The sequence below is a fragment of the Gobius niger genome, assembly GCF_951799975.1.
Source record: "Gobius niger genome assembly, chromosome: 24".
NCBI classification, from domain to species: Eukaryota; Metazoa; Chordata; class Actinopteri; order Gobiiformes; family Gobiidae; genus Gobius; species Gobius niger.
In genome coordinates, this window is record NC_136875.1 from 15,920,869 (window position 1) to 15,933,733 (window position 12,865).

Sequence of the window (12,865 nt, forward strand, 5' to 3'; positions counted from 1 at the left end):
TGAAGGTCTCCAAAAGCCGTGAAAAACCTGCTCAGGCGGTGGAATTGAGAGCAGACCAAAAGCTGAGAGAATGTGCGATCCAGAAAAGAGACGGAAAAATGTTGTTAGTGACAAGTAGAGACAAGTAGAAACTGATTCTAAACATGTGCTGAGCGTGTCCTGGAGCAGAACCTTTGCTCTGGTGATGTCGTGTTCTCCCTGTGCAGGGAAATAAAGGACCACTTGGTTCAGACTTTAACTCTCTCCATTGTTTATTTGTAAAACTGTTGAGACTTAGAAAATCCACCACATCTGAACAAATGCAGTGTCTTTGTGCAGCCTGTGAGGAAACTCCTGCTGTGATCCTGGGCTCTACAAAACCAAACACTAATGCAGCCTCTGTTCTTCAGCAACAGTTCAGAAAAATGTGCTCAGGAAACAGAAACAGTGGAATCACGTGTCGGATCTTTCCCATTTCTGTCCAAATCACAGACCTGCTGATTCACACTGGATCAGTTTGATCAGCTCGGAGTTCAGCTAAATATAGGAGGTCATTCACAGAGGGATTTTGACTTTATAAATCACTGACATGGGATTAACATCACAGACCTTCTCCGTGATTATGACTAATCACATGTGGTCCTGAGGTCAAACTCATCCCGTGTGAATCGAGCTTTAGGCTTCAGCTTTTTATTTCTAATGTACAAAAACAACAGTGTGGTTCAAATATGTCACACAGAGAGTTTTATTCAAGAGAAACTCTTTGGAGCCAGACTTTAAGCACAAAGTGAGTCTTTACAGGACTCGAACTACAAGAAGCTTCAGCCTCCGCCTGGAGAGTGAGTTAGAACAGTCGTTCCCCCCGGGGGCTCCTGGGACGGCAGGAGGTTTTAAAGGGTTAAAAATCATCACAGAGAACAGGTGATTAAAACTATCTCATTTCAGAAATGTGTTTCAAAAGCAAATCATCAGCTCATAATATCAGATCAATGTAATAATATCATTAAGTAGGACAGATAAAAGCTCCAGGATCAGACGCCTGGAGAGTCTGTGACCCGCGAGGCCTGAAGGACTTCACTTTCTTCTCTCGTCCTCGTCGTTCTTTCTTTGGAGGAGACTTTTTGTCTCAGACCTGTTCTTGATGGAGCTCAGACCTGTTCTTGATGGAGCTCAGACCTGTTCTTGATGGAGCTCAGACCTGTTCCTGATGGAGCTCAGACCTGTTTTTGATGGAGCTCAGACCTGTTCTTGATGGAGCTCAGACCTGTTCTTGATGGAGCTCAGACCTGTTCTTGATGGAGCTCAGACCTGTTCTTGATGGAGCTCAGACCTGTTCTTGATGGAGCTCAGACCTGTTCTTGATGGAGCTCAGACCTGTTCTTGATGGAGCTCAGACTTGTTCTCGATGGAGCTCAGACCTGTTCCTCTGAGCCGTGATGCTGATCCTTCTGTTAATTCTCCTGGGCTCAGTCTGAGGCGTCTGATCTGGAGCTAAACATCTTCAGGACACATTAGTCTGTTATCAGCTGTGGAGAAGCAGAGATCAGATTAGCTTCACATTCCAAATCATGAATTACAACTTATTTTCACATGAAATATTTTATTAACTGACACTGGAATATATGAAAGGATAAAGTCTCCAGGTCTGTTTTTAATTAAACATAACCTGGTTGTAATTTAAAAGAGTCTTTGCTGATGTGGGACCTTTAAATGAAGAATGGATTTGAACAAAGAAAACTCTTTAAAACAAACTCCAACAGCCTCAGTGATTTTATTCAAAGAGACAAAAACAGACAGAAAATGCAGCTCCAGGTTCAGAACAGTTTCATAAAGTCAGGACTCACATCAGTGTCTCCAGTCGACAGTGAAGGCTCTGTTTAAGGTCGAGGAGCTCCTTCACGTCTGAGTCACTCAGACCGTTATTCCTCAGGCTCAGCTCAGTGAGATGTGAGGGGTTGGACTTCAGAGCTGAGGCCAGAGAGGAACAGCTGATCTCTGACAAATCACAGAGACTCAATCTGAATAAAGAATAAATAAAGTGATTAAAATCCAGAGTAAATACAGATAAAACAAACACAAAGACAGACATCTTTATAAATAAATGACAATAATTTAAACTGAATGGCTCATATTAAGAAATACAATAGAAGTATTGTTTGTGTTAAAGCTTGAGCCCTGACACAGAGACACTGACCTGAGAGTCTGCAAGCGACAGTCTTTGAGTTGCAGAAAACCACACAGATGAGACACTCCTGAGTCAGACAGGTTTGGGTTATGCTCCAGGTCCAGATAAGTGAGGTGTGAGGGGTTGGACTTCAGAGCTGAGGCCAGAGAGGAACAGCTGATCTCTGACAAACCACAGTGACTCAATCTGAATAAGAATAAATGAAGTGATTAAAGTGCAGAGTTAATACAGATAAAACAAACACAATTAATATTGATTAATAAACAACATGAATTCAAACTGAAGAGTTAATGAAATCATAATTTTAACATTTCTATCTTAAAATTATATTATTAATGAAACAAACCGGTTAAAGTCTAATTCTCCCCTAAAACTTTATAAAATATAGTTTTAAACAATAAACAAATCTTAATGTATAAAAAAAAATAAACACATAAATCAATTTCATTCATTTTGTTATGTCTCTTTTTAAAACAAGTGAATTTCTCCATTGTGACATCAATAAAGTATTATCTTATCTTATCTTAAAAAAAATACAGTGTTCAAAAAGTCTGTAGGATCAGACCTTGAGACTTTCATTCTTCTGGAACTGTATTTATTTTTATCATGGACAAAACAAAAACAAATCATTAAAACTGTTTTGTTCATAATTTGTGTTAAAACCTGAGCCCTGACACAGAGACAGTGAACTGACATGAGAGTCTGCAGGCGACAGTCTTTGTGTTGCAGAAAACCACACAGATGAGACACTCCTGAGTCAAACAGGTCTTCGTTATAACCCAGGTCCAGCTCAGTGAGATGTGAGGGGTTGGACTTCAGAGCTGAGGCCAGAGAGGAACAGCTGATCTCTGACAAACCACACTTCCACAATCTGAATAAACAATAAATGAAGTGATTAAAGTTCAGTTAAAAATGATAAACTAACACAAAGACTGAGATCTTTATAAATAAACAACATGAATTCAAACTGAAGAGTTCATAATTATCAAAAATACAATTTTCCAAACTATTTTCCCAACAGTCTTTTTCCTTCCTAATACTTTCTAGAATATAGTTTGAGCAATATACAAATCTAAATGTATAAAAAGCACAAGTAAAAACATAAATTTCATTCATTTTGTTATGTCTTTAAAAAAAAAAAGTGTTCAAAAAGTCTGTATGATAAGACTTCTAGCTTTCATTCTTCAGAAAATGTATTTTTTTTATTGTGAACAAAAGAAATATATTTTTTTCGTTCATAGTTTTCGTTAAAACCTGAGCCCTGACACAGAGACAGTGAACTGACCCGAGAGTCTGCAGGCGACAGTCTTTGTGTTGCAGAAAACCACACAGATGAGACACTCCTGATTCAGACAGACTGTAGTTCTCACTCAGCTCCAGCTCAGTGAGATGTGAGGGGTTGGACTTCAGAGCTGAGGCCAGAGAGGAACAGCTGATCTCTGACAAACCACAGTAACTCAATCTGAATAAAGAATAAATGATGTGATTAAAGTCCAGAGTTAAAACAGAAAAAAAACAAAAAGACAGACATCTCCAAACAACATGAATCAAAACTGAATAGTTGATAATAAAACCACAATCTTAATGTATAAAAAGCATCAACTGATGAATACATTTCATCTATTTTGTTGTCTCTTTTTAAATCATTTACAGAGTTCAAAAAGTCTGTAGGATAAGACCTCTAGACTTTCAACACAACCAAATCACTAAAACTGTTTTGTTCATAGTTTGTGTTAAAACCTGAGCTCTGACACAGACAGTGAACTGACCTGAGAGTCTTCAGGCGACAGTCTTTGTGTTGCAGAAAACCACACAGATGAGACACTCCTGAGTCAGACAAGTGTTCGTCATAACCCAGCTCCAGCTCAGTGAGATGTGAGGGGTTGGACTTCAGAGCTGAGGCCAGAGAGGAAAAGCTGATCTCTGACAAACCACAGCCACTCAATCTGAATAAAGAATAAATGAAGTGATAAAAGTCGAGCGTTAATACAGATAAAACTTGAAACCTGAACATGAATTCAAACTGAAGAGTTAATAATAAAGAATGAAAGAATTTTCCACAAAACGATTAAAGTTTAATTTTTCCCTAAAACTTTCTAAAATAAGGGCTGTTTCCCAAAGCCTTGGTGTTGAAGGCTGTGCCTCCAAACTCACTTCCTTCCAAACCAAGGTCCTGCCTTGGTCCAAAAAGAGCTGCTACTGGAACTCACTTCAAAGGCAAAGGAAGTGACATCACAAAATAAAAAAGGAAGTTCTGTTTTGTCCAGGGCAGAGGGTCTGCTGAGGCAGATTCTAAGTAATTATATTATTACAAACTGAAGATAAATAAAGAAAAAGCTCTCACAGATGATGAAACCTATCTGAAAATACAAAATAAAGCTCGAAAGTGGGACTTAACACTTGTGCTTGAAATCAATTAAATTTAGTTCCCACTAAACAGATCAAGTCCTTTGCTGCTCCGTGAAGCAGTGACATTTACTTAAATATGTGAATGAAACATTGATAAAAATTATAATAAAAATAATCAAATCGTTTTTTTCTATTATTGACTAAAAAAAACTAAAACCTAAAATTAATAATTTTACCAAATCTTTCAAAAGTTTTTTTGTAAAAAGACACTAATAAAATGAACACGGGCAGAACCATAAAACTAGTAAAAAGTTGAAAAAGTTTAAGTGCTTTAAAAAGTCACACAAGCCGTGCTGACTTTATTCATTTCTTTTACTTTTTCCTTTCTTACAGCCGTGGTGCATTATGGGTGTTTTTGTCTTGAGCAAAGGCAGCGAAGGCTACACTGATGTATCCTTGGTAAATTAGCCACATGCTAACCAAAGGGAGGACACGCCTCCAGACGACTTGAACAATAGGTGTGTTTAAGATGAAGTGGCCTCGCCTCGATTCCAGACGAGACCAGGCGGTGGCGCCGAGGGCGGAGAAAGGCGCCTCTAATCAAGTCAGACACATCTCAGCCCCGAGAACAGAGAGGAGCCTCAGGTCACGCAGCGTCTCGCGTTTGTTACAAAGAGTTTGGGAATAAAACTATTTTAAAGTTTGTGACACATTTCTGCTTCTCCCACACACCAGACAGACCCATCACTACAGCTACAATAACAGACTCTCCTCTTACAGTTTAGGATTAGAATAATAAACTTATGCTTATTTAAATGTAGGCCATTTGTTGAACACACAGCACTTTCTGTCAAATATGAAGCATTTCTGCAGATTTAAGTAGATCTGTTTAAGTAGGAGCGTCAGGGCAACACGTTTCTGATCTAAACACAACTCAGATCCATCATCTGTCAGTCGTCTGTCAGCAAACGTGTTTACAGCACTTCATTTCCCACAATCCCTTTGGCCTTTGTAGTTCAGGCATCCGAGCGAGGCGGAGAAAAGCAACTTCACTCGCCGACCCAAGGCGCTCCAGCCGCCTCGGTCTCACGAGAATACGGCACCGTCGCACAGGTGGCGTCAGAGCGAGGGGCGGCCATCTTGGACACGAATCTGACCGGCCTGCAGCGCCCGCAGCGCCCGCAGCGCCCGCAGCGTCTGCAGCGTCCGCAGCGTCTGCAGCGTCTGCAGCGCCCGCAGCGCCCGCAGCGCCCGCAGCGTCTGCAGCGTCTGCAGCGTCTGCAGCGTCTGCAGCGCCCGCAGCGCCCGCAGCGTCCGCAGCGTCTGCAGCGTCTGCAGCGTCTGCAGCACCTGCAGCGTCCGCAGCGCCTCGCTCATCTTAAACACACCTAATGAAACATCACTTTGGCGGAAAGAGATGATGTAGATGCCTGATCACGCCCACTTCAGACCAAGGCCACGCCCACTTCAGACCAAGACAAGGAGAGGTACCGAGGCTTTAGGAAACAGCCATAGTGTGAATAATGTACAAATCAAAATGCATTAAACACATAAATACATAAATACATTACATGTATTTTGTTATGTCTCTTTTTAAAACATTTACAGGATAAGACTTATAGGCTGTATCCGAATGTCCACCCTAGCCCCTAACCCCTCATTCACTACATAGGCCCGCACTATATAGTCGACTATATAGTCACATTTTCTGTTGGTAATTCGGACACAAGCCACTACTTTCTCCGTGCTGCGTGACGTCACACGCGCTGCGGCTGCAGATCTGTTTTTTTTTATTTTTTTTATCTGAATTTATTTATTGGTACAAACGTTTATTTTATGAAAGAGAACGACTGTTTTGGCACCTTTACAGGCGTTACTATCATCACAAAAAAGCAAAAAAAAAAAAAAAAAAAAAAGTCACCCCAGCGTGAGCTCAGAGACCCGAAAGTAGGTCACAGGCAGGTGTCCGAAGCGCCAGCAGATTGAGTGACTACATCTGCTAAAAGTTCGCGAAACTCCGGGAATAATGTATTTCTACGATAAAGACCAACCAGACTCATGAGACAGGGGAATATTTATGGATAAATACGGGTCAGATACGCTTTTACTTCACATGGATTTTACGTGAATGGCTTGGATTATTCAAGAGGACGCTGTCGGTCATTTAACAGCTCAAGCTAAAGGTTAGCAGCTAACGTTAGCATCTTTTCACCGTAACCGGTTATATTTTGGTCATTTATTCATGAGAAATACGCAACACACGACTGAAACAGCTGATTTCATTCAGTCGTGTTGTTTAGTTCAAAGACCTGTGGCTGTCGGGCTCTTCTCCGACTCTCGCAATGCATTGTGGTCTATATTGACCCGTTTAGTGACCATCGATGCTCACTACTTTTGAGAATGCATTGTGGGAAATTTCGAGTGCACTACTTTTTTCTCTCTGGACATTCGGAGACCCCTACAAAATGGCGTGAGCACTATATAGTGCACTATATAGGGAATAGTGTGGACATTCGGATACAGCCATAGACTTTAGTTTTTCTGGAAATTAATTTATTCCCTACATGAACAAAACACAAACAAATCAGTAAAACTGTTTTATTCATAGTTTGTGTTAAAACTTGAGCTCTGACACAGAGACAGTGAACTGACCTGAGAGTCTGCAGGCGACAGTCTTTGAATTGCAGAAAACCACACAGATGAGACACTCCTGAGTCAGACAGGTCTTTGTTATAATCTAGGTCCAGCTCAGTGAGATGTGAGGGGTTGGACTTCAGAGCTGAGGCCAGAGAGGAACAGCTGATCTCTGACAAACCACAGTGACTCAATCTGAATAAAGAATAAATGTGTGTGATTAAGTGATTAAGTCCAGACTAAAGTCAGAGGAGTTTCTGTAGCTACAGCTGAACATCTGAGACTCTGGTTTGCAGCAGGACTCAGTGGTCAGGGGTAAATGCTGTAGTTTTTCATCTCCTACACTTTACTTCACTCTCAGTGAACGGTTACGTCCCATCACTCAGTGATTAAAGGATGAGGAGGAGGATGGACGAGCGAGAGCCGTCACATACCTGACACTGACCTGAGAGAGGAGAGCTGACAATGAGGACTCTTCAGAGCAACACACAGCGCAGACACTGAGGAGTCACTCAGGTTATTATCACCTAGATCCAACTCTCTGAGATGGGAGGGGCTGGAGCTCAGTGCTGACACCACCACTTCAAAGTGAACCTCTGAGAGTTCACACCGACCAAACCTGTAACAGATGTTAGAGCGACATGTGAGTGATTCTAACAGGTCTGTGAAGCTTCTGTCTGTGACTGAGGACTCACACAGCCTTCCTGCAGTTCCTCACCGCTGGGATCAGTCTCTCTTTACCCTCATAAGACGTGTTGTACTTGTTTAGGTCCAGCTCCTCCAGGACCTGCTCTGACATCTGCAGCATGTAGGCCAGAGCCGAGCACTGGATCTCAGACAGTCTCTCCTTAGATCCACCTCCAGACTTCAGGAAGTCCTGGATCTGCTGCTGCACAGACTGGTCCTTCAGCTCCATCAGACAGTGGAAGATGTTGATGCTTCTGTCGGGAGACACTTGCCCTGTGTTCATCATTTTAAGGTTTTTTATGACTTCTGTGATTTCTGATTTCTTTATTGGACTCAGCAGACCTCCTAAAAGTCTGTGGTTGGACTCCAGACTGAGGCCATGAAGGAACCGCACAAACAGGTCCAGGTGGCCGTTTGGACTCTGCAGGGACTTTTCTACACATTTTCTGAGGAACTCATTTGGACTTAACCCTGAGACTGTTTCTTCACTTCCATAAAGAAACTCCCTGACCACCTCCATGTTGTTCTCTAAGCAGTGGTGAAGGTAAACGGCTGCCAGAAACTCCTGCACGCTCAGGTGGATGAAGCAGTAGACTGACTGGTTGAAGACACTCTCTCGTTTGAAGATCTCAGTGCAGAGTCCGGAGTAGACCGAGGCCTCGCTCAGGTCCAGACCCACCTGCTCCAGGTCTTCTTGGTAGAACATGATGTTTCCTGTCTGCAGATGCTCAAAGGCCAGTCTCCCCAGCTTCAGGAGCAGCTCTGTGTCGGCCTCTGTCAGCCCCCAGGTCTCAGACCTGACCTCTGTTTGTGTCTGTTTGTACTTCCTCTTCCTGTGCGTCTGCACCAACAGGAAGTGTGCGTACATGTCTGTGAGGGTCTGGGGCAGTGGTCCGCTCTGATGGCTTCTCAACACGTGCTCCAGGACTGTGGAGGTGATCCAGCAGAAGACTGGGATCTGGCTCATGTTGTGGATGCTGCGGGAGGTTCTGAGGTGGGACAGGACTGTTTGAAGCTGCTCTTCATCTGAGAACCTCTTCCTAAAGTACTGCTCCTTCTGTGGGTCAGTGATGAAGCCCCTGACCTCCGTGACCCTGTGCACGCACCGCGCTGGGATCTGATGGGCCGCCGCTGGGCGGGAGGTGATCCATATAAGGGCGTGAGGAAGCAGAGCGCCTCTGATGAGGTTCACCAACAGTACGCCCACCTCTGACCTCTGTGTGACCTCAGAGATGAGCTCACAGCTGAAGTCCAGAGACAGTCTGCTCTCGTCGAGGCCGTCAAAGATGAACAGGAGTTTACAAACGGACAGAGTGTGGGCTGTGAGCGTCTGTGGGGCAGAGAAACACAACATTTAACATCCATGACTTTACACCACTTTCCTTCAACCCTCACTTTAAACCAGTGAGTGGTGGAGCTCCAGTGTGAGGGACTGCAGGGTTTACAATGGATTTAGCATTTCTCTAGCGGGTTTGTGGCGTCAGTCTCCTGACGGGTGTGAAGGCTGACGGCCCACTTTCAGTGTCATGTTTCATTTTGAAGTGAAGAAAGGACTGGAGCATTTCCTACTGAATACACGGCGCTGGGCGTTTGGAACATTGGTCTGATGGATGTTCATCTTTATAACCGCGATGTGTCTCTGCCTCAGTCTGTGCTGTAAAGCTTTCATCTCCATCTGTTTAATCAAGTGCATTTCTTTCACCTGCTTCCTTTTTGGCCACAAGAGAGTGAGAGGATTAGCTCTAGGAAGCGCGTGTGAGCCGCTGCTTTGACCATGAACAATAGTTTGAAGCGTTTGGTGCAGTGAATGTGAACACAGACTGAACTAACAAACGCCCTGAGAGCCAGGAGTCATTTCAAAAGTGTTTGAGACTTTGAAATATATGATGTGAAAGGTAAAGCTTTCTATAAATGAGAGTGACCTGTGGATCCAGCGCTGGATGGAACACTTGGATCAGCTCCATCAGACTGTAGCGCCCCCTTCTGACCAGGTTCATCTCTCTGAAGGACAGTGGCACCACCAGCTGCAGCTCCTGGTTCTCTGAGCCCTGGGCCCAGTCCAGACAGAACTTCAGGACTGAGAAGGTCTTCCCCACTCCAGCCACGCCCACAGTCAGCACGGTTCTGATGGAGCCCTGCTGCAGCGCCCCCTGCTGCTGCTCAGGGGGCAGAGCTTTAAAGATGTCCTGGCACCTGATGGTGATCTCCTGGACCTGCTTCTTCTTGGACTGTGTCTCCAGACTCCACTCCTCAGGTTGGGCTCTGGCCTCTTCACTGAGGCCCTCTGTGATGTACAGCTCGGGGAAGATGCTGTTCAGAAGAGTTCTATCTCCTGATTCTTCACTTCCCTCTGTCACACTCTCACATCTGCTGCTCAGGCTCTGCTTATGCTGCTTCAGAACCTTGTGGAGACCTTCACCTGGACACAGAGGAGGAGACACCTGTTAATGTTGATGAACAGGTCTCTTATTCCCTGCTGTAGTTGATGAGTCTCAGACTGAGCAGACTCACCTGGTGCAGGGCCTTGAACCCCCTGATCAGGACTGTTGCCTGTGTCTCCACACTGAGGCCAGGCGTCCTGCTCTGACTCTGTTTCTCTGTGACACAAACACACAGCACTGAGCACGTCTTTAACATCTCACAAGTTACAATCACAAATATAAAGCACAGTTTAGGTCAGGTCTTACTGTGAGTCTGGAGCAGGTTCACCACTGAAGTTTAGAGGAGGAGCTTTAGACATGTCGCTCTTCATGGACAGAGCCGACACTGAGGCTGTGGATCTGCTTCTGTGGAGAGAACATCAGGGCATGAAAATCGTGCAGTGTGAGCTGTGCTTTAGTCAGCTGTAGTTTTCAATGCACCACAAAGATCAGGTTTGAAATGACTTGATTTGACAGAACAGTAGTGAAGAACTGGTCCAGCAGCTCTGAGGAGCAGACCACGGGCTGCGAACGAGAGTCACTGTAGTAGAAATGTTTATTGTCCCCGTGGGGAAATTCATTTGCAGTGAGTGGAAACACACAAAGACAACAGTGACCACAGCAGACAGATCCAAACATTGACAACACATGAAGAACAAACCATGGCCCCTCAACCTCAGTGTTAGAGGATAACATTAAATCACTATTTATCACTCTGGGTCAGGCTGTACAGTCGTACTATCTCTGTCATAGCCTTGACTTTGAGGCTCAGGCGCCCACTCTCTGCCACTGAATGCTTGCGTATCAGTCTGACGCTCTGAGAGGGGATTTATCCCTCTCCTGTGGAAGCATAGACAGACTTGAATGCTAGGACTAGCCCAATGTCACGAGTTCATGTCTCCGGGTCCCGCACCGATGGTAAATAAACTTCTCCTGCAAAAGACATCCAGACTGCTGCCTGTTATTCATCTATCCTCTCGAACACCATTGTTATCTCTCTAACAATTTGGCGTCAACGAACATGTCTACAGCTGATCTGGTAAGTGCATTTTTATCCTTTGATAAAAGGGAGGGGGAATGGCCTTTCCAGACGCACGCTTTATAGAAAAAAGAACAATGCAATGGGAAACATACAATTAGTAAAAATGACATAATCTCATGTTATTGGTTAATTCTGGATGTTTGGTTCCGGTCGAGAGTAGGGACTTTAGGTCCACTAGGAGACTGGGGTATTCCGATGCACAAAGCTTGAACTGAAATAGCTGCAATATATATATATATAATAATAATATAATATAATATAATAGCTGTTTCAAACTTGTTGACTCTACTGTTTATCCACATAGCCGTCATAGGCAAAAGTGAGGAACATATATTGTAGACTATCTGTCTACAAAAGGCCTCAAACAAAAGGCCTCACACCGACGTAGCCAGGAAGCTAGAATGCTCCAGAAAGCTGTAAACCAGACATAGAGTCCAGGTCACTGGACTCTATGTCTGGTTTACGGATAGCAAGTATGGGTCAAAGCAAAAGCTGTGGGCTACTGTGTAAAGCTGTTGTTTCATGTTACTTTTAATTTTGAACTGAGTGCTGAGAATTGAATCGGTAATAATTACATAGGCCGTGTAATTAATTACTAAGGCAGTTGGAGTTAGAAACAGGCTGGTGTGAAAACTTGAATAGAACCATCTGTTTTTGGTGGTCACAAAAGCTTGTGGTTTAATATACATCTGCTGATTTTTCTTCTGACTATAGATTAGAAATAGAGTAGTTGTACTGGTGGTTAAGGGATTATGGGTAGGAGAGGAACCTAGGATATTTTTCTCCTATATACAACCTATGGAAGCTCGTTGTGTTCATTTTTAATCTAACTGTGAAACTCCAGAATCAACTGATGAATATTGAGAGAAATGTAACATTACAATTTACAATTATAACATGGTTATAGCTCTGGATGCAGCAAGTAGATCTTTATTTCCATGTTTTTATTTTTCATATTCTGTCCTTCCTTGCTTGGTTTGCTTTGTTTGCTTGGTTTATGTGCTGTGTGTTTGAATGTTTCACTTAGGGCTATAATGGACACACAGAGAATGTAAAGTGTAGTGAGTTATTTTGAGATATCAACATGCTTATTTGAGTAAAAATATACATTCTTTGGTAATCAGACTACAATGACACCAACAAAGTAAAATAGAGGCAACACCATCCTCACAGTTACTCAGTACTCACAGCATTCGAGTACACTTGAGCGAGTAAAATCCAGTGGTGGAAGAATTACTCGATACTCTTACTTAAGAGTACAGATACAAATTGTTTTTACTTGAGTAGAAGTAAAAGTACCTGATATGATTTTTACTTAAGGAAGAGTATTGAGTTATGCATTGTGGAATGTACTTCATAAGCAAAAAGTAAAAGTATTTAAGAGTTCAATGTGCAGGATTTTTAAAATCATTTGAATCCGGTTTAAACAAGGTCTAAAACAAGGTTTAAAGGAGTAAACCATTGGACTGGGTTTAAACCGGGCTTAAAACCACTAAACCAAGTCTAAATTGGTTCTAACCAGTTCATCGTAATGAAATCACTTTGAAAATAAAATGCCCTACTTTTAAC

At 43.1% G+C, this 12,865-nt stretch overlaps 3 protein-coding genes across 3 annotated transcripts in view; all 3 read right to left on the reverse strand.

The window, feature by feature from the left end:
- The window catches only part of LOC306982473 (protein NLRC3-like), a gene marked incomplete at its 3' end in the record, with an annotated part of 22,697 nt that extends 12,621 nt beyond the window's left edge, over nt 1-10,076 (reverse strand). Inside the window, exon 1 of the mRNA XM_079582409.1 lies at nt 10,048-10,076. The remainder of the gene's footprint in view (nt 1-10,047) is intronic.
- The window catches only part of LOC306982382 (NACHT, LRR and PYD domains-containing protein 12-like), a 194,298-nt gene that overhangs the window by 119,374 nt on the left and 62,059 nt on the right, over nt 1-12,865 (reverse strand). The window contains exon 8 of the mRNA XM_079582295.1: nt 3,450-3,626. Within this exon, the coding sequence (XP_079438421.1) occupies nt 3,450-3,626 (177 nt within the window). The remainder of the gene's footprint in view (nt 1-3,449; nt 3,627-12,865) is intronic.
- On the reverse strand, nt 5,633-10,248 carry LOC306982474 (protein NLRC3-like; the record flags this gene model as incomplete). Its single annotated transcript, XM_079582410.1, has 4 exons — nt 5,633-5,901; nt 7,582-7,766; nt 7,843-9,164; nt 9,757-10,248. Coding segments are annotated over 4 exons (2,268 nt in total), but the record flags the coding sequence as incomplete, so codon positions are not given.